The following is a 19,979-nucleotide window of genomic DNA, read 5'->3' on the forward strand; positions in this document are numbered from 1 at the left end:
ATTGTAAAGCGTGAACAATTACCCGAAGGTGTCAAGGCGCTGGAGGCCGTTGGGAAGATTAAGCGAACTATTGCCCAGAGTCACATGGTGCTGGGCTGATCTGCTGCCGGCACCGGGGATCGAATCATGAGCCCCCGGGTTCCGGAGTCAGTCTCCCTGGCCGCTGCACCACACCTCTTCCACATGTACCATCATCTCGATTATAGGAAATTGTGTGACATGAACCTCAGTCTAAACTCACACTATTTTCTTGCAATTCTTTTCTGACCACACTTCTCCGGCCTAATAACTCATAAAGACAGTTAACTACTCTCAATCTTTGTGTTGCCCTTTGCCGTTAGACTGTGCCCTTATCCATCTTATCCATGTACCTTACCCCCACCACCATTCCACAAGTCAAATTTAACAGTAACCTCACCTTACAACATATCTCTTTTGAGAACTTTAATGCACCCTACTTAGTGCTCTAGATTTTCTTTTTTAAATCTATTTTTATTAAATTGGTTACATACAAGTTAATGCACACATTTGTAGTACGTTTTTGTTCATTAATACAGTTTACAGTCTTCAAGTCCTCTTTACATGTATGTGGTTTGTATACACCCTAGGAGACGTAGCCTATCGTTATCTCTCGTGGATAGTCCAGCTGGCAGGGGATCTGTATTGGTGTGGTTCTCCAAGTGTGTTTATTGACTCTGTAATTAATTTATAGCAACATAACGAATAACCAAGTAACAGAAATATTTCCCTGACGGCTAAGGAATGGTGTGGTTGGCGCTGTTTTCAGGTGCTTCAAGTATTGCCTTTTTCTTAACTGCAATATGTAGAGATTTCATCTTTGAAGTGGAGTATACTTGTGATGAATATGCGTAGCAAGGATCTAAATGCTTATTTGTGGGTTGTTTTAATGTACGTCCAGTTCACTCGCCACATTTTGTCGTGTAGTACCTATAGTACCCTTGCAGGACCTGCGCATTTGGATAACAAACTGTGGGATTGGTGGCAGACTGGTTCCGTACACCCCCACTGAGAAATGTTAGCCTGTTTGCATTTAGCTAGCTCACAGTGCCACTAGTGTCTCCTCTTATCGGGGAGAGAATAGTTTCTGGCAACCTTTAGAAAACGACCACCTTGATCCCTCAGGATCGTGGAAACAATGTGCTACTTTTCGCTCAGCCACTCGTGCGATTTAGTTTAACTCAAAGATACACAGAATAAAACAGTTTAGGCGTTTCAATAAGGGTTTATTAAACTGTTGTTCCTGTGTAAAATATATGAGCTGCAACAGCTATTAGACAGTAGCAGAGATATAGGATTAGCAGTACAGTGAATATAAAAGGGTAGTACAGTTCTACCATCTTGCAATAAGCATGAATAACTACATGAATATAAAATGCATGATAAATGTGCGCGTACTCCTCCAATGCCTATGTTGATGTTCATAAGTGCACGTAGCATTTGGGTAGGTGTAAAGCCAAGAATCTAGGATTTAGTCGAATCTCATTATCTGAAGTGTGAGAATGTAGAAGCCCTTCTTGGTCTCAAGTTGGACACCCCACGAGAGACGTTCAGACCACTGTCAGCTGGAGTGTCTGCCTGCAGGAGCCTCCGCGTCTCTGGTCGATGTGTCGGCCTGGAAGTCTTGGTTCCCTCTAACTAACACTAGCAAGAGGTGCTATATTTATACACAAAGTATATAGGGCTCCATTGTTCTTTGTTGCTGTATTAGCCACTGTTGGATTTGAGGATGACGTATGAGATGAACCGTGTACATAGATATGGGGAGGAAGGTGGTATAGTCCCAGCATGGTTTCTAAAAACCCTCATGAATCATCAATCACACTGTGTGAGTCTATTGATGGAGTTTATAGGTCTCTATTGTTTAGGAGAAACCCTCCTTCTGCACCCAGGACTAGAACTAGGTAAAGGTTCAATCCTAAAAGGCTTGTTACAGTGTAGGGGAGATAATGTAGGTGAAGGGGTACAATGTTACCTGGGCCTATATTAGTGTACCTATATGAAACATAACACTTTCTGCTTTCTTACCCAGTTGCCTATCGAGTGATATGGGCTCAGTGATGACCTAGACCCCACTCGTTCAGGGGACTAGGTGTCATCTTTTTTAGAGTCTCCCACGGCAACACACAATCCATCCTGTTTTCTGGCAGCAGTGGCACCAGGGAATTTGAGTAGGCCTCAGGCTACCTCCCTGTGTAATGCTGTACTTTAGCTCTTCACAAAGCCCTTGGCTGCCCCCGTCCATTGTTTTATATGTGGACCAGTCTGTGATTTCTAGGTCATTTTGATGGCCCATTTAGCTAGTATTGACAACAAATCGGCAAATTTAACAAAGTGGGTAGGAATCCTGACAATCTAACACCCAGCTCGGTCAGATGCATTATAGTACATGCTGTGCATGGTGACACTTACTTCAATTAAAAGTCTGTTGTTTTCACTATGATCGGTGCAGCCAGTGCTATGTATCACTATACACGTGTTGCAGGATTATGTTCCTTCAGTAGAGAGTAACACTTCATTTAAAGGGTGCTGACCATGCTTCTCATAGTCTTCTCGAGTCTCTATATCACTCCCTCAGCGCAAGTGCATCAACCAGAGCTCGTCCACTCACCAGCACAAAGGAACCTAATCAAACAAAGGAGATAGGGAGCACACTGCCTGACATCCTAGCACCAAGTTCTGCCTTACATCCCAGCACCCAGTTCGCTTAAATGTTGTATGGTAAATGCGATGCATGATAACACTTACTTCAATTAAAAGTTTTTTGTTTTCAGCATGGTCGGCAAATATAGTTCCCTCCTTGCCTTTCTATGGGCGAGATGTGAGGCCAATTGCGAATGTGTCTGGCGTGGTGTAAGAATCACTCCCCAAGGTGATAACTTGTCAATCCCACATCATATGGTAAAAGCGTGCTGGATCCGTTGACAACAGGGGCGACTAACCGCAGTGGCGGGTTGCATCGTATTAATCGGGTGAGGGGACATAAACGCTCTGTGTAATTGGTAAAATTGTATCTGTTGGAATCTTCCGTTACAATAAAAATGTTTTGTGGTATTCTAGGATCCTTTCCCAGCCCTTATCACCAAGGTGGTGATGGAGATTGTGTAATGGGGAAATACCCAATGACAGTACGTGTTGGTGGAGCCATGTGACAAGTGTGCAACCTGTTCCCCTACCAAAAAGAGCCTTCATTTATTTATTTATTTCAAAGTTTAATATAGCGCGAACAAGATCTTTGCAGATATCAGAGCGCTTTACAAGGACATGGGGTGATAGCATAATAGTAGGTAATAGTTGAGGTAGTTAGGTATGATATGCAAAATTACATAGGTAGGTCAAAATAAGAGGTAGGTCATAGTTGAGGTAGTATAGGTACACGGTGCATAGTCAAACAGGTAAACCAATAATAAGAAAGTACATAAAGAGGGTGCATATACTTGTTTAAGCGTGCTTAAACTACTTTTGTAAATAGCATAGAGGTAGGCATAGTTGAGGTAGGAGAGTACAGGGTGCATAGTCACGCCGGAGAATCAATATTATAACAGTAGGTAATATTTGAGGTGGTGTAGGTGAAGGGTGCAGAGTCAGATAGGCACGACAATAATATAAGATAAGATATGCAGAGAGGGAACGTATACAGTCGAGACGATAATACAAGTAATACAAATAGACCAAGGGGCCAGGAAGGTAGTACAACGCGGAGTCCTGGAGGTACAGAATAATAGTTCATGTGTATTTCGCCATGAAGATCGCTTTTACTTCTTTCTTAAAAAGTTTGTTGGAGGAGATGAGCCTTGTTTCAGGGGGGAGTGAGTTCCAAATCCTGGGCGCCATTCCTGAGAAGGAGGGTTTATAGGTTTTTACCTTCCGAAATCTTCGAGGCTTCAGCAGAAGATTGTTTGTGCTTCTAGTAGTTCTAAAGCCGCCCGAAATTGTCAGCTTTTGAGAGAGGTAGGCGGGTGAGTTTGTGTGTATAGCCTTGTGTGTCATGCAGGCGATTTTCAGATGGATTCTGGCTTCAAAAGGCAACCAGTTCAGGGATTTAAAGTCAGGGGAGATATGCGAGTGTTTTTTTGAGCCAGTGATGAGTCGTGCTGCAGCGTTAAGGGACGCTCTTAGGGGTGCCATTGTGGTTAGGGGGAGCCCACAGAGGGCGATGCTGCCGTATTCTATGTGCGGGATGACTATATATTGTACTGCAGTTTGAAAGTCTTTGGCTGGAAGGAAGGGTTTGAGTTTTCTCAAGGTATTGATTTGGAAGTTCGCTCCTTTGGTTGCCTTGCTGATGTGCTGCTGCATGTTGAGATTGGCGTCAAGTGTTATGCCTAAAGATTTTGCTGAGTCAACGATGGTAGGTTGTACATTGAGAGCCGTTAGGTGCTTGAGCCAAGTTTGAGCGGTAGAGATTTTTGCCGGCGGTGAGATCAGGAGGAACTCAGTCTTCATCGCATTGAGTTTGAGGTGATTCTCTGCCAGCCAGGATTGGGTGCTTCTGATCGTGGAGTTCAGAAGCAAGATGTCCTTGTGGGATTGAATTTTGAGATAAAGTTGGGTGTCGTCGGCATACATGTGAAAGTGCACCTTGGATGCTTGTAACAGAGTAGTGAGAGGTTCCATGACTAAGTTGAACAATGTAGGGGAGAGGGAGGAACCTTGAGGGACACCTAACGATACAGGTACCGAGGAGGACATCAGGTTGTTACTTTTGAATCGCTGAGACCGGTTGTGTAGAAAGGAAGTGAACCACTTGAGAACCGTCCCAGATATACCCATTCTTGTGTTTAATAGTTCGAGTAGGTTCTCATGTTTAACTGTGTCGAATGCTGAAGAGAGGTCAAGGAGGCAGGTATCATTTTGGTCTAGGATTTGGAGGGCGTCATATATCCATGCAGGGGCAGTTCAGAGGTCGTGACGTGCCAGGTGTTGGATATCATGCCAGCAATTGCCTTTGGGGACAGGATTTCGTCTAATGATATGCCGAAGTTAGTTGAGATATATTTATTTTGAAGCAACAAGGGAACCCAAAAACAGTCGACCAGGGACCTTGGGTATCAATTATTTTAGACAACAGTGGTCCCTGAGAGGAAAGAATCAAGGCCACGGGCAATACATATAGACACAATCGTAACTATATTAATTGAACATGTCCAGCTGGACAGAGGTCTAATATTTACTTATAAGGGATAGAGACAGCAATACAAGGACAAATACATGAAACGGGACACAAGCCTGTGTCCTACTTAGCCGGTAAAGTACATTAACAAGGGAAAGAAAAGGAACAGGGGGCTCAGGCAAAGCTTGTTGGTTTGTTACACATAGGCGTGTCATGAGAACAAATCGCAGGTAACACCTTTACAATCAATGAGCGAAAAAATCAAGTCATATAAGGTGTATTATAGTTTCGACGGCGTTTCGATCCTTGAACAGAATGTGCGGATCATCATCAGGACATTAAATCCATGCCTGTTTAGGTAGAGCCTTATTACCCGCCAATGTTAATGCGGGCTTGGCGAAAAAAGGGTGCTGCTGCAATCGCGGCTTCAGGAAAGGAATTCCAGAGATCACAGGAGGAGAGTCGCGTGTGCGTACTCTGACGGCTCGATCATCGGTAGTGTTGTGAAGAGCGCTCAATGGCGGGATTCTGCACGGACCGCCTGCAGAATCCCCAACGCTCATCTTCCACCCAGCCACCACAAGACTAGCAAAGCGCTACAAAATCTATGCACATCTACCCCAGTCAGCTTACGTTCAGGTTCCTGAACCTGGCAACCTAACTTTGTTTTTTTCCTAATTTTCTTCTACTTTTCAATTAACCCGGTTCTATATTTTAGACGCTTATCTTCATAACAAAATTATTTTTGATTCGTAGTTATCGCTTTATCACGTTTTCCCCATTTTCGCAACAATACGTAAAAATTGGAAACCGTGTAACGTTTTCGCTGATGGGGGTAAACCACACCAAGATTCGTTCCTCTTTAAGGTGATGATTCTACAGAGACTTTTTAACGCTGTCCCTTCCTTTTAATCACCGCATTTAATGCATCTCTGAACGATTTGTGAGTCCTCCCGTCTCTGCAATGCGCGAGGGCCTCTGGCCGAGTTGTGGCAGAGACGAGTCATAACTGCTTAGGCAATTCCGCATCAATATGTCACTATGCAGGCTCTATACAAAAAATCTGTGATCTTAAACCTTAACAGCCACCACCCCCACACTCCTTTTCTTGCAAGCCGTTTTCCACCTTGACATCCTCTGCATGTTCAATGTGCTGCAGCATTCAGGAACCCTTTGGAAACAAACACTGGAAAAGCCAATAGCCTCTGCTTTTGTTTTGTGCATGCAGGCAAGATGCATGTGAACGGGCAGACCGTGCAGGCTTCCATGCACCTACAATCTGGGACCTATGCACACAGATAACACGTGGACAGAAGGCGCAGGGAACTGACTCACATAGCCCACATCATGTGTGAAATCTTCTGACAGTTTTTGGAAAATAACTTGCCATGCTCATTCAAACAGTTGTAATAGTAAAATCATTTCCACAAGTCCCAGAATGCAAAGTTGTGTTGGCTATAAGCTAGGCATGACTGAAGGAGTCGTATAATGTAGGTTTTGTCAGGTCTGCATCGCAGAAGGCACACATAATCGGATAGAAAATAAAACATACATTAAGTATTTTTTATGTGTTTTTTAGCTTGTTAGGAAGTACATGAGTTTTGAGATTTTTTTTTAACAAAGTCGTTCTAGCCTTTCACTGATTGATACTTTCTGGGTTGCATTAGAGTGTGTATGTTTACTTTAAACAGCTGACATTTGTTTCCATGCTCTAAGTCTTTGTAATTGGACGTGTGGGATTCTTGTTACCATTAGGTGATGCAATGCATGGATACGTGAAACACACAGAGCCTGTTACTGGTAAAGCCTTCTTCAGATGCTTTATGAGAAGGCCTGTCTGCCACCAATGAGGAGAAGTGTTGCATCATCGTGGTGCGAAAGCTTTGGCCATTGTGGTGCGAAAGCTGCACTCGAGGTATCTCAGTGTTTGGCACAAATACATGTTACACCCTGCATCTATGGAGCAAATCCATTAAGTTTGGCTTTGTAAAATCTAAAACCACACTTGCCTCTCAACCTGTACAGTGCTCTGATGCCCTTCAGATAGGTTTGCATTATACAAATAGCACATACATCCAGAAAGGAAGGTGGGCAAGGGTTACAGAATCCATTGCAAACTGAAAGAATAGTCGGCATTGGCATAGCCAATTGGTCTCGCCTTTGGGACCTTATAAGTGTTTAGCCATGCAATACTTGATGTTGTTGCACCAAGGATATTGTGCTGGATAACTACTTATAAGGTCCCAAAGGCGAGACCTATTGGCTATACCAGTGCTTGTTTTCCAGCTGCTTCCAATTGCTGGTAAATTTGTTTCTTCTCCCCCAAGTATTCTCTGAAGGTCGGATGTTTGACACCATTTGTCTTGGAGCGACCATTATTGTAAACAAATCCCTGAGGACCTTAGCTGTCGCTTGTGTTCAGGAGCAGGGGATCCGATCTATGTAGCTGGGCGTCAAGTACCCCATTGAAGTCTCTGCCTATGATAACTGGGCAGTCAGGCCAATTTACCAATAAAAGTGATAATGAGGAGTAGGAGGACCCCTGACTTTCATTCTGGCGTATATGCTGCCCAAGACCACCGCCCTGCCACCTAGCTTACCATCACAGAAGCATAGCTACTGTTCTCATCCACTGTTATGCAAATCTCAAACAGGACCCAAGGAATAACCTATATAAGCTCCCCTCTAGCAAATGCTGATTATCCCGTGCAAATCACTCTCCCTCTCTGCCTAATGTGTAGCTTCTGTTCCTCTCTATGTGCCAGATATCTCACCTAAAGCATAGCCACTTGCACTAGTCTACGCCAAAGATATACAGAAACACCTTGTATTGTTTAGTAGTCATAGGTATCCCCGTACATTCCATGTAAGAAATGTATACATGGTCAGCTCTATGTATCAGCTAGTCATGAGGAGCGTGTGGCTAAGAAGGAATCCACCGCTTGGGTTGTGGAGACCATGAGAGGATTGAGTAGTTCCGCCCTTTAATAAGCCATCCCCACTGCCTCCATGCAGGGACCTCCAACTTCCCCCACCCAAAGCAAGAACTGGTAGAACAAAAATTGAGCAAGACAACTGTTTGCATCTGACACTCCAGTATCTCCTTGGAGGATAACTGCTTTCTACACTCTGGATGTACTCTTTCTTCTCTACCTTCCGCACTAAATCAATTAACCTTGGACAATTACATAGACCTGATCTCCTAAGACTAAAATGCGCTCCTTTGCTGATGGAGGAAGTCATGGACCCTCCATGTGCTTGATATTTTGATGCAAACACTCATCTCATTTAAACTGACCTTTAGTACTCTGAACCTTCCCAAAACATCTATGCCAAATCATCCATTCACTTCTTTCCCCGGTGGGGGTTGCTATTTCTGATTCATCTATCAAAGCTGATGAATTAGCCATTTTTGTTTTCCAAGAACCATAATATTGTCCTCGCTGCTCACAGCTCCTCATCCACACACAGGACCACAGCTCACTTCACCTCCTTTTTATGAGTCTTGTTCCCAAATGAGTAAATCCTACTCAAATGTGGTAACCGGTCATGTGCCCATCTAACACACTCAGCTATCAACTCTTGAGCCATTAAGGTTCTGTGCCACTCTCTCTCCCATCTATTCATCCTGTGTTTAGCCACCAGCATGTTTCGAGTCAACCGTGGTACTACCACTCCTGAAATAACTAATGCTCACAGCCTTAGAGTGACTGCTGTTCCACATGCTTACTGTTTATCTATGTATGATTCATTCAGTCCTCTTAATACTGGTTTCCTTGCTCTTCTCTAAGCTAAGACTACTGCCTGCAATTCACTAATTAAAGCACTTCAGTCTATTACAACCATACAGATCCTTCTCAAGGGGTTTGCTGCCTTTCATATAGTTGGCCACCCAATCGTTCTTAATACACCTGCATCTCTCACCACTGCAGGTACTGTTCTCTGCTGAAAACTCTTCTACTTCTGCAATCATTTCTTTGTTTGATGATGCTTGCCAGTCCTAGCTCAGTCTAGTACAAAGATAGCACAAGATGTTGATGTTATTTTCTCCTTTAGTGCCCCTCTCACCTTTGTCATTTAAAACATACATTTTCTTCTTTGTAGGAAGCCAGCTCTTTTTATAGTATAGCGGTGTAAAGAGTTCAGATATCCCTTATGAGTGGACAGGGGCTTGTTGTAATAATCCCAAGGTGCTCTATCTATAGTAGTGTGGCCGAGCAGCCTTAGGCTTATCAGAGAGAAGTGTTATAGAAATTTGTAGCACACAAAGTCCATAAATGATGCACACCTTAAAAAAGGAGAACCACACCAATTTTTAAAACTAACAGGTATTTTCATATGTATATTTTGAACCCAAGAACTTCATAATCAGGTAAGTACTTTTTTGCAATAGAATTTTTACAGTTTTAGCAATATTAACAATCGGTGCGATGTCCATGAATCGACTTGGACATCGCACGGGCATATCTGCTCATGCAGGTATCTCCTTGCATGTATTGTAACACACCCTGCCTTAGGGCTGTAAGGCCTGCTGTAGGGGTGACTTACATATATTGCGTCCAGTTTCTGCAGGCATGTCACACCGGAGGTGTGCCATGCCGTGTCTTCACTTTCACCTGCACCATGTGACGCAGCCTGCAATGGCAGTTTGCATGAGTGTGATCAGGGGCCCTTTAGGGTGAGACAATTTATACTGCAGCCCTTAGGGACCCTCTTTAGTACCCAGGCCCTAGGTGCCAGCGGTACCACTTACTAAGGACTTACAGGGGTACTAAAGGTATTGCCAACTGGGGGAATAATTGTACTGTTTTGGGAAAAGAGATATGGCACTGGAGACCTGAATAGCAGGAACCCAACGCACTTTTATCAGGCAAAAAGTGGGGGTGACCACGTCAAAAAGGGGCACTTTCCAACATTTTCTTTTCCTTCTTCTCACCTTTTCACACAAATTTCCAACAGCTGTATAGCTTTTTGGGCGCTTGATGGCTAATCAATCATTCATGTTTCAAACTTCAAAAGATAACGTATATATTGCTTTTTTTAAATACAAAATCTACCCATAACATTTGATGGTTACCACTAAGCTCATTAACACTCATGTGAGAAAATAGTACTACTACATTATGCCAACTCAGGGGCTTTCCAAAGCACTGACTCACCCCCCCCCCCTTTTATCAAAGTTATCATCAACTTTTTAATCTGGGTTCTGTTCATCCTCCACGAATACCAGCTCATCTCCCTACACAGACAACATGCTGACTGGCTTTCTACGAGTGTCAGAGTTCAATACAAACTTCCTATATTGTTGTTTGGGCGATTCAGCGACTGATCTTCATACGTACTTTAATCACTTCTCCACTACTAACCTTCCTGACCTTCGAGCTCTGCCATATACCACTTCCTCATTTTTTTGCAGTCCATAAGCACAGACTTGTTCTCTTTCCACCTTCTTGCTTACTTACCTTAATACTCCTCCTAAAGAAAACGCCCTCTCCTTTATGACTAAATTCTGAGCTGACATTTTAACTACTTAATATTGTTCCATCCCCCTTCATGTCCGTTCCTTCACCCAATACCTCAACCACATACTGCTGACAATTGAAATCTGGACGGTCTCTCGTCTATGTACACTATACATGTATCTTATTAATTTCCCAAACTGTCCTGTTAACTGCCATCAATCAGTGGCTTTAGGGAACTTCCCAGCTGAACTTGTCCATATGAACCTGTAGTTACTGTCTATGCTGTTTCTTTACAAATGTATTTGCCCCCAAATAAATAGAAGCACAATAAAATACAGAGTAATGAAATAAATTGAAATACTTTACAGCCTGCATTTTAGCATCTCCAATGTTTGTCAATTATTATAAAAGTGAATGGAACTTTTTGTGCTATGAATATGTTGATGTCGTAGATGGTATAGATGTAGTCTTTAACTCTGAATCCTCATTGCAGGTGATGATGGCTATGAGCAGATTTCAAGTGATGAAGATGGGATTGCAGACTTGGAGCGTGAAGCATTTAAGTTTCCAACTTTCGACATTGACTATACTGTTGAGGACCTGGCATCTGTTCCTGCCATGTCCTATGACCCCTATGACAGAGAACTTGGCCCCATGTTGTATTTTAACTGTCCTTATAAAACTGCATTTGAGAATGAAATGTGCAGGTTGAGAGATGACCCAGAAAAAGAAAACATTTTGGCGACTGAGCTTTCATTAAAATTAGCAGAGCTGCTAGAATTATATAAAGATGACCGGGGTGCAAAGTGGGTGACCGCTTTAGAAGAAGTCCCGAGTTTGATTGTGAAAGGGTTAAGTTACCTTCTTCTTAAGGAACCAAAGAAAGACTATTTGAATCAGCTGGTAGATTGGACCATACAAGCTTTAAGTTTACAGGTGGCTCTTGGACAGCCTATTGCTTTGAATGTCAGGCAGCTCAAAGCTGGGACAAAATTGGTTTCTTCCATAGTAGAATGTGGGAACCAAGGAGTGGTAGCACTTTTGCAGGCTGGTGTTATTGACAAGTTATTTGAGTTGCTTTTTGCTGAACATGTGTCATCTTCCCTCAAACTGAATGCCTTCAGAGCTTTGGACAGTGTCATCAGCATGACAAAAGGGATGGAAGTGTTTCTCAAAAATAGACCTGAAACACTCGAAAAAAGTGGTTACCAGAAACTATTGGAACTGATATTATCAGACCAGACAGTTCGAGTCGTCACTGCATGCTCTGCAGTCTTGCAGAAATGTCATTTTTATGAGATTTTATCAGAAATTAAAAAACTTGGTGATCAATTAGCAGATAGCACCCCTCATATAGCCAGCCAAAATTTAATAGAGCCGGACACAGCCCCGGGGATTGAGAAAGCAAGTCGTGAGTATGAAACCGATCTGGAGGCTCCTATGGATATGGACCAGCTCCTGGAAACCTCTGTGATTGGTGATGGAGACGTGGAGAAATTAGTCAGCCTCTTGGATGAGGTTTTACATCTGCTAGAAGTAGCACCTTACACAATGATTCAACCTCCTGTGAAGTCCTTTCCTACTTGCGCCCGCATCACAGGACCACCAGAGAGGGATGATCCATACCCTATCCTTTACAGGTAAGCTTTTTATTCGTAAAAACAGTAGAAACTGTCTTGTTTATCTCCATAGATCGGCATACCTGCCTTTGTTTAGATTTCTTTGTCTTAAATAACTGTATGGAAAGAATGGTGAGATGAAGGCTGAAGAGAAGTCTAATGTTTCTAGATGAAATGTGAAAGTCAGAGCAGGATACCCCATGCTCTGTGGAGTTTATATAGTTAACCATATTCTGCGCACAAAAAAGAGGAACAATGTGCTTTGCAACACTGTAAAAATTGTGAAGTCCATAGTATCTGTTGTCATGGCTAAGTGGTGTTCATGAACTTGCTTGGGGTTTACCTAGGAGAGACTGGTTAAATGATAGATTGGATTTATCTAGCTCTATCCCCAGCTTCTCTAATGAAATAATAAGGGTTTATACTGACATAGCGCCGTATGAAGTAGTGGTCTCTTGGGGTTAACACCATACCACTTAGTTTGTCATTAATGCCAGTATAACAGTGACGGATCACAGCGTGGGCTGGGTGTTTAGGAGTATCATTAAGCTTCTTGTAGAGTGACAAAGCATAACCGTACTAAGAGTGCTTAATAGTCTGCAAAATGGTTGTGTATGCACTTCAAAACACCCCTACCTGCATTGGCACGAAATATGCTTGGTTGAAATTTCAATGCTCCCTTCAAGCAGGATGGACTTTTCCTTCTAATGGAATAGTGTTCGTATGTGATGTGTGTAGACAAATCCCAATCCAATCATATGCTGAATTACTTGCCATGGCCGAAACTGTAGATTAAGCCTCCAATTCTTATTCTCTTCCAATCTGTACACCCGCTGCTATGGCAGCATACAGGAAATGTTCTTCCCAGGTTTGTTTTTCAGAATATTCCAGTGTTACAGAATCTTGGAATGATTTAAAGAGCTTTTTATCAGCTAATTTTAATACCACCACCCCTCCCCCCCTTCAGTGCACATTTTAATGAATCCCTACGCATCTGACCATAGCTAATAAACCTATCAGCATTAAAAAGCTCTTCAATCTAGTTCAGTATTTAGATCCATGTTGTGGGATGCCTGATCTTAATTTTTACATCGTGGGATATTCTTTGAAGTCATTGATGGTAGAATAATCCCTTGCTACATACCAAGACCTAGGAGTATTTCTCATAGATTTATTGTCCATTAACTTAGAAATTAAAAACTTTTCTAATGAGCAAATACCTTCCATAGACGAGTCTATTCGTTTTGAAGCTCCACGTTAGACCATGGTAACTGTGTATTCTGTTCTACTGAGCTATACTTTTTGACGTTACTTAACCAGACATAGTTCTATTGTAGAAAGCTGTATCTGTTGGAATATGCTTGATTGTATATCATCTGCCTCACTCACTGTAAAGCGCTCTGATAACCAAGGGTCTTGTTCGCGCTATACAAAACTTTTTAAATAAAATAAATAAATAAAATAAATAAATAACTTATAAACACATGGTGCCAGTGTCCTTATAACAGAGCAGCACCCTTCATGAGCATAATTATGCTAAATATTTTCCTGGATATAGCCACTCAGACTCCAAAGAAGCAATTTCATATCTGCATTGTAGCATGGGAGGTGCAGAAAATGGGTCTGTAATGTGTGGGGAAAAATTGCCTGATAGGCGTACATTGTAGGCTGAGAAATAGTGTCCTGTATCTCAGAAGTCAACAGTCAGACAAAAACAGAAATTCCAGGACCATACATCTCAGTGGGTGATGATTGTACTACTCAATCAAGCAATCAGTTAAACTTTATTTGGTGGAATATACGACCATAAAAGCTCAGAGAAAAGCCCATTTATTTACAGCGAAGTATAAAAACTTAAAATATGCTATTAAATATCAGTCATAAAATCTCACATCGCCAGTATAAATTCATAATACAAAAGTGCTTCTCTGGCTCAGCAATATATAAGAGAACAGTAAAAATACAATATAACATCAGATCAAAACAAATCATGAGACCTCAATACCAATTTAACTTCATGATGGGTATCCTTTTCTCAGTCTCACAGCTTGAATTATAAAATTTAAATCAGCGAAACCAGTACCAGACAAATATCTGCTACTGTCTATATTGTGTTAGCTTGAAGGGACTGTACTTTGAAGTGTACACCAGTGTTTCTACAACATGTTTATTCGGATCTGACGGTATTGCATTAGCAGCAGATCACTGATTGACTGCTAAAATCACAGCTTTAGATGGACAGAAGTAGATTTGTATTAATTTGTTTACGGGTGGGTTGCGGTGATGTGCCACTCCTCAATATTGTCCTTTTTAATGAAGTCTGTATGGCCTTAAGCCATTATGCCCCGAGGTCTCCATTGATTCTCAAAGCTTTTTAATGGTGCGGGCTGCAATGTCTGTTTTCTCTAGTGTGTTGGTTTTGTGAGTACAGGTCCCCAGTACTCATTGACATGGGTTGCATGTTCCCACTGATGAAAAATGTAAAATTTCCTAACTAATGTAAAGGAAAGTAGTCATTCCATTAAGGAAATCGAGGCTTAGATTATGCATTTCTCCTTCTTTATTTTCAGCTCAGCAGCCCAAACATCTTAACAACATCAAATCCATCTGTAATTTTGGAGCCCCGAAAATCTTATACACAACGGCACAATTATGCAGTGTCAATCATCCCTACAGTCTCACTTAGTATACTATATCAGAACAACACATGCAAATTATACTAATCCTCGCCTCCATGTCCTTTATAAAATTTAAACTTTCCTACATGTTAGCTAGGAAATTTTACATTCTATGTCAGGACAGGTCTATGTAAGTTTAAAGCTGATTAACCACTAATGAGACAACATTCAAGACATGTTTGAAATAGAATTTCTTGAAAGTGGATTCTGAGGACCAATCTGCTGAATTGAGGCTGTCCTCCAATCGACCCCTTGGGTGGAAGGCTTTGGAAACCATGGCTCCTCTGGTGGAATGACCTCAAATATCAAAGTGACAGTACCAGCTTCTTGCATCACCCACTTCACCCATCTCTATATATTTAGGGATGAGACCGCTTTAAACGTTTTTCTTCAGAGCACTGAGTAGCTGTGGCAGTCCCGAGGGCAAAGCTCCTCTGTCATCGATTCATAAGCCCTTAGGCATCTTACCACACATAACTTTAGATGTTCAGTTAAAGCTGGATAAATAACCACTCTAGTATAAGACTTAGTTCTCCTTGAAATGGAAATGAAACCCTTTCTGAGGAATACATGTTCTGGCTTAATTATCCAGAGCCCTAACATCAGACACACTCTTTATCCTGCCAGGATTCCAATACTCTCAATACATCATTAATGTCAGACAAAAAAGAATACTTGTGGACTGAAGGTGATGATGCCCTGATGCCTCTCATCACCCTAGTAACTAGGGCCTACTGCCAATTCTGACAACAAATTCACTATTGCTACTACATCTGACCCATGGGATCCATACTCCTTTGCACACACTGATGTGACCATCTGTTCCATGCGGACTTGTATCGTTTGACCGCAATCTATCCACGCTTGATTGATGAAGTGAGTAGCTGGTTGAGATAAACCCAGGATTTCCCAGCATGACCTGTAATGAGCCACGCCATCTGTCTGAGAGTTCCTGCCAGAACCAAATGCATGAGCATCCTTCAACAGATTCGGTGTCCATGCAAGAGGGGTTGGAGAATCCATAGAAAGTTCCACAAGAACTGGATACCAGACTTGAGATTTCCAAAGTGGGGTCACCATTACCATCTCTGCTCACTGGCTTCTGATCTGGGCCTTTAGCCGGCTGATCATTGAAAAGGGTAGAAAGGCATATGCTTTGGTTTTACTCCAACCCTGTGTAGAAACGCATCTGTGACTTCCGCTTGAGGATGCAGTCACCAGCTGAAGAAACGCGCACGTTGATGATCCAGGTGTGAGGCAAACTGGTCGATCGGCTCAGTCTCTACTTATTCATCAGGACTTGAAAGAGAGATGGAGCCAACTGAGATTCACTGGAGTCCCTGCCAGTCCTCTGTCAGAATCAGCCTTCCGGGAAGATACTTCTCCATCACCAACAGTTTCTGGAATCTTTGACCAGATCTTGGGCCAGATCGGCCAAGGTGTGTTCTTCCCAGACAGTTGATGTATCTCATAGCTGACACGCTGTCCATCTTCCAAATACTGGTATCAGGACACCTTGCTCGAAACCAGACACTTTTGTCTGTGAATGAGGCTGCCTGGAGCTGCAAATAGTTGATGTGTAAAGATTCTTCTGTTCCTGACCATTGTCCTCCTGCGGTAGTAACCCCACATCTGGATCCCCATCTCAGTCAACTTGCATCCGATTCTATTATAAGATCCAGCAACAATCCGAAGATGGCTCAGCCATTTCAGGCTTGCATATGTTCCAATCACCATTCGATTTCCTCCCTGACGTCTAAGTTTGAGGTAAATTTTGTCTGTGTATGAGAGTCCCTGTCTTAGATGCATGACCCTTAATCTCTGTAAGGCCCTGTAATGTAAGAGTCCTGTAATGATGGCCTGTATAAAAGCCAACAGACCTACCACTCTGACCAGAGATTATAAGGAAAACTTCTCCCTCAAACCCTTCTGCATTTATCTGTGAATCAGAGGCATCTTTCTCTGTGGTAATCTCTGGGACTGCTGGACAAAATCGATTGCGAACCCCAGAATGACTATCTTTTGAGCTGGGTTGACCTCTGGTCTCCTCCACTTTTTGTCTGGTATTCGATTGTTTCGACTGGAAGTGCACTGGGTTCCTGCTAACCACGTCCCCAATGCTAGATCTCTTTCCCAAAAACTGAACAATTGTTTCCACAATCGGCAATATCTTTAGCACCCTCTGTAAGTCCCTAGTAAATAGTACCCCTGGTACCTAGGGCTTGCGAACCCCAGAAAGACTATCTTTTGAGCTGGGTTTGTGAGAAGTTGGCCTGGTATATGATGTTCATCATTCTAGTGAGCACCTTGCACCAGTCCAAACAACCCTTATAGTGATGGTTGTAAAGTCAACCTTATAGACCAGCTATCCTAGGGGTAGCATGGACAAAAGCAGTCTTAGGCTAAACTCAAGAGGGCATGTGAAGCCAGCTGTTTTACCATATGCAATCCTTTAATCTTTTAATACCAAATGAAAGGACACCACACAGGTTATATATTCAAAATATATATGTATTTATTTCTAAAACAACCCACTGAACTCTTTATGAGGTCAGGAGCACAAGCGCATAACAAGTAACTTAATATAACATACAAAAGTTACACAAATATGGATCGGCCCTGGTGGCCTGCTAAACCATATGCTAAAATAGTGGTATAAGAATCACATCACGAACAATGGTAAGGCCTAGGGCCTTGGGAATCGCTGGGGCTACACTGGACTAACAGTTGTTAGGGAGCAGGAGGCCCACGGGATGCGGGTGCAGTGTCTAAATGCACACGGGTGTACACATAAAAGTAAATGGGTGCGTAAAGTTAGAAAGTTAAAGGTTTAGGAGTCTTCCGACTGGACTAGAAGATAACCACTTGAAACTAGGACACTAGGAGTGTAAACCTCTACAGGAGCACCGCAGTACTCGCGTTACCTCACCCACAGGAAGCGGGTGCATAGGTGTCAGTGTGTCGGGTTTCGTCGTGGAGTTCTATGGAGCCTTGGAGAAAAGATGCTGCAGGCGACCAGGAGAGAAGAGTCCGGTTGAATCCAAGGGTGGATCGAGGATGAAGAGTACCTGAAAGCAGAGGGGACAGAGTCTGGGTCACTAGCCAGTGACCAGGAAGGAACCAGGCGATGTCGGGATGTGATCAGGTGCTGTCGTGAAGCTTGTCTCCGCTGCTTCGTGGACCAGGAGGTGTCGACGACGATCAGGAGCTGGGCACCTACTGTCCCACGAAGGCTCTCGCTGTTGGCGGTGTCTGTTCTCGATTCGGAATCAACAGGCCTTGGCAAATGCAACCCACGCAGGAATCGAAGATGGCTTCTGGAGCAGACCAGCAAAGTCTGATGGGCTGCTCCTTTTCAGGGGAGCAAGTGCCAGTCTGGAGCAACCAGACCAGCGTTGGAAATTCAAGGTTTCGTTGTCACGGAGGCCACTAGCCAACGGACAAGTGACCGGACAGACGCGTCGAGCAGGAAAATGCAAAAGGGCCCCACGCAGCACTCGGTGAGTGTGGAGAGGTGATCTTCGGTGCAGTTGGTGCTCGGGGCTGGGGCTTCTCAATCCCCAATGCACAACTTCGAGGGTGCCTCAGAAGTTGCACGGAAAGCAATTCGCTGGCTTTCCAAGATGGCCGGTCCCACGTCTCGCGTCGCCTCCACGGGTCTCAGCTTTGCTGTGGATCGGGCTGAAGGAAGTCTGGAAGTCAGGGTATTGTCCGGCTCTGTGTTTAAGCTCCGGCAGGAGCAACGACAAAGCAAACCGTTCAGCGCTTGATGGTGCCTGCTTGCACAGGGTGGTCACTCCTTGACCACAAGGGAGATTCTTCATTCTTCTACGTCGAGTAGGATGTCGAAGGGTCCAGAGTTTCGTATCAGAGTTTCAGTCAGAATTAGCTAAAGTCTTGGGACTCAGCTCCTACCTATATACCAAATCTAGGGGCTGGATTACCTGCTGGGTCCCTCCTATGAGTGGGACCCAGGAAGGGGGTGGTTACACCCCTTTCCCTTTGTCAAGTTTCGCGCCAGAGCTGGGGCTGGAGTGCCCCAGCACCGGTTTGAACTGGCCTATGCATGGGACACCTTGTGTGCCCCAGTCAGTGTCTCGTTTCATTCAGCCCTCCCTGCCCCAATCCACTATCTCCTGTCTGGGGTGGTGCTAGCACCTCCCTGTGACAGGAAACCTATTGCCCAAGCCTCCCTCGCTGGAAGGACTCCCAGCAGCAGGAGGTCAGACTTGTGTCTGTGGCAGCAGCATCCATTTTGTGATGCTGAAGCTCTGGTTAACTTTAACCGGGATTAATGGAAGTAACATGTCTTCTCCCTCTAGAAGGGTGGAATGCTACCCCCGTCGCCAGAACTTGCGAGGGGGTAGTTTTCCAAAGCGTATGACACCTTACACGACATGTTTTGATAAAGCCAAACCAAAGTTAGCATCTGACCGCGAGGTACATAATGCACTTAAGAATATATGGTATGGCAATATCCTAGAACAGCTATAAGGACATGGTTCCGAAAGCTGCAGACAGGCTCAGCTCATGCTAGAGCACCAGCTCACATAAAACCAAGCACTCTCCCTTCAGGATTGTTAAGGCCTGCCATAGGAGTGACTTATAGGTTCATATGTGTCCAGATAAGGTTTAGACATAGAAATACTATATCTAAGCAAGGGGTGATTACACGACCTTGCCCCAGCTGAGTGATCAGCCAGTTGTGTCAGTTTGGATGGCCAGCCAGGGGTGGCAAAAGATATGCTGCAGCCCCTGGTAGGCCTTGGGTGCACCTTTGCCCTGGGTACCTATAGTACACTGTACAGGGACTCATAAGAGTGACCCAAATCCCAATTGGTGATGTACCTAAAGTACATGGTGTGCAATTTAGAGAGAGAACAGCAGGGCTGTGGGTCTGATTAGCAGGCCCACAGCCACATTAAGTCGAAAACCAGTGAAGCAAAAAGCAAAAAATGGGGTGACTATAGGAAAGCAGACCCTACTCGCCTACAGGGTTGACCTCTGGTCTCCCCCACTTTTTGCCTGGTATTCGACTTTGTTTCGACTGGAAGTGCACTGGGGTCCTGCTAACCAGGTCCCCAGTGTC

The 19,979-nt window shown here is 43.6% G+C and overlaps 1 protein-coding gene across 2 annotated transcripts in view; it reads left to right on the forward strand.

The window, feature by feature from the left end:
• The window catches only part of VIRMA (vir like m6A methyltransferase associated), a 731,013-nt gene that overhangs the window by 205,751 nt on the left and 505,283 nt on the right, over window positions 1-19,979 (forward strand). For both annotated transcript variants that reach the window (XM_078687022.1, XM_078687023.1), the window contains exon 9: window positions 11,087-12,233. In XM_078687022.1, coding sequence (XP_078543148.1) covers window positions 11,087-12,233 — 1,147 coding nt within the window. The remainder of the gene's footprint in view (window positions 1-11,086; window positions 12,234-19,979) is intronic.

The sequence above is a fragment of the Lissotriton helveticus genome, chromosome 4_1, assembly GCF_964261635.1.
Source record: "Lissotriton helveticus chromosome 4_1, aLisHel1.1, whole genome shotgun sequence".
NCBI classification, from domain to species: domain Eukaryota; kingdom Metazoa; phylum Chordata; class Amphibia; order Caudata; family Salamandridae; genus Lissotriton; species Lissotriton helveticus.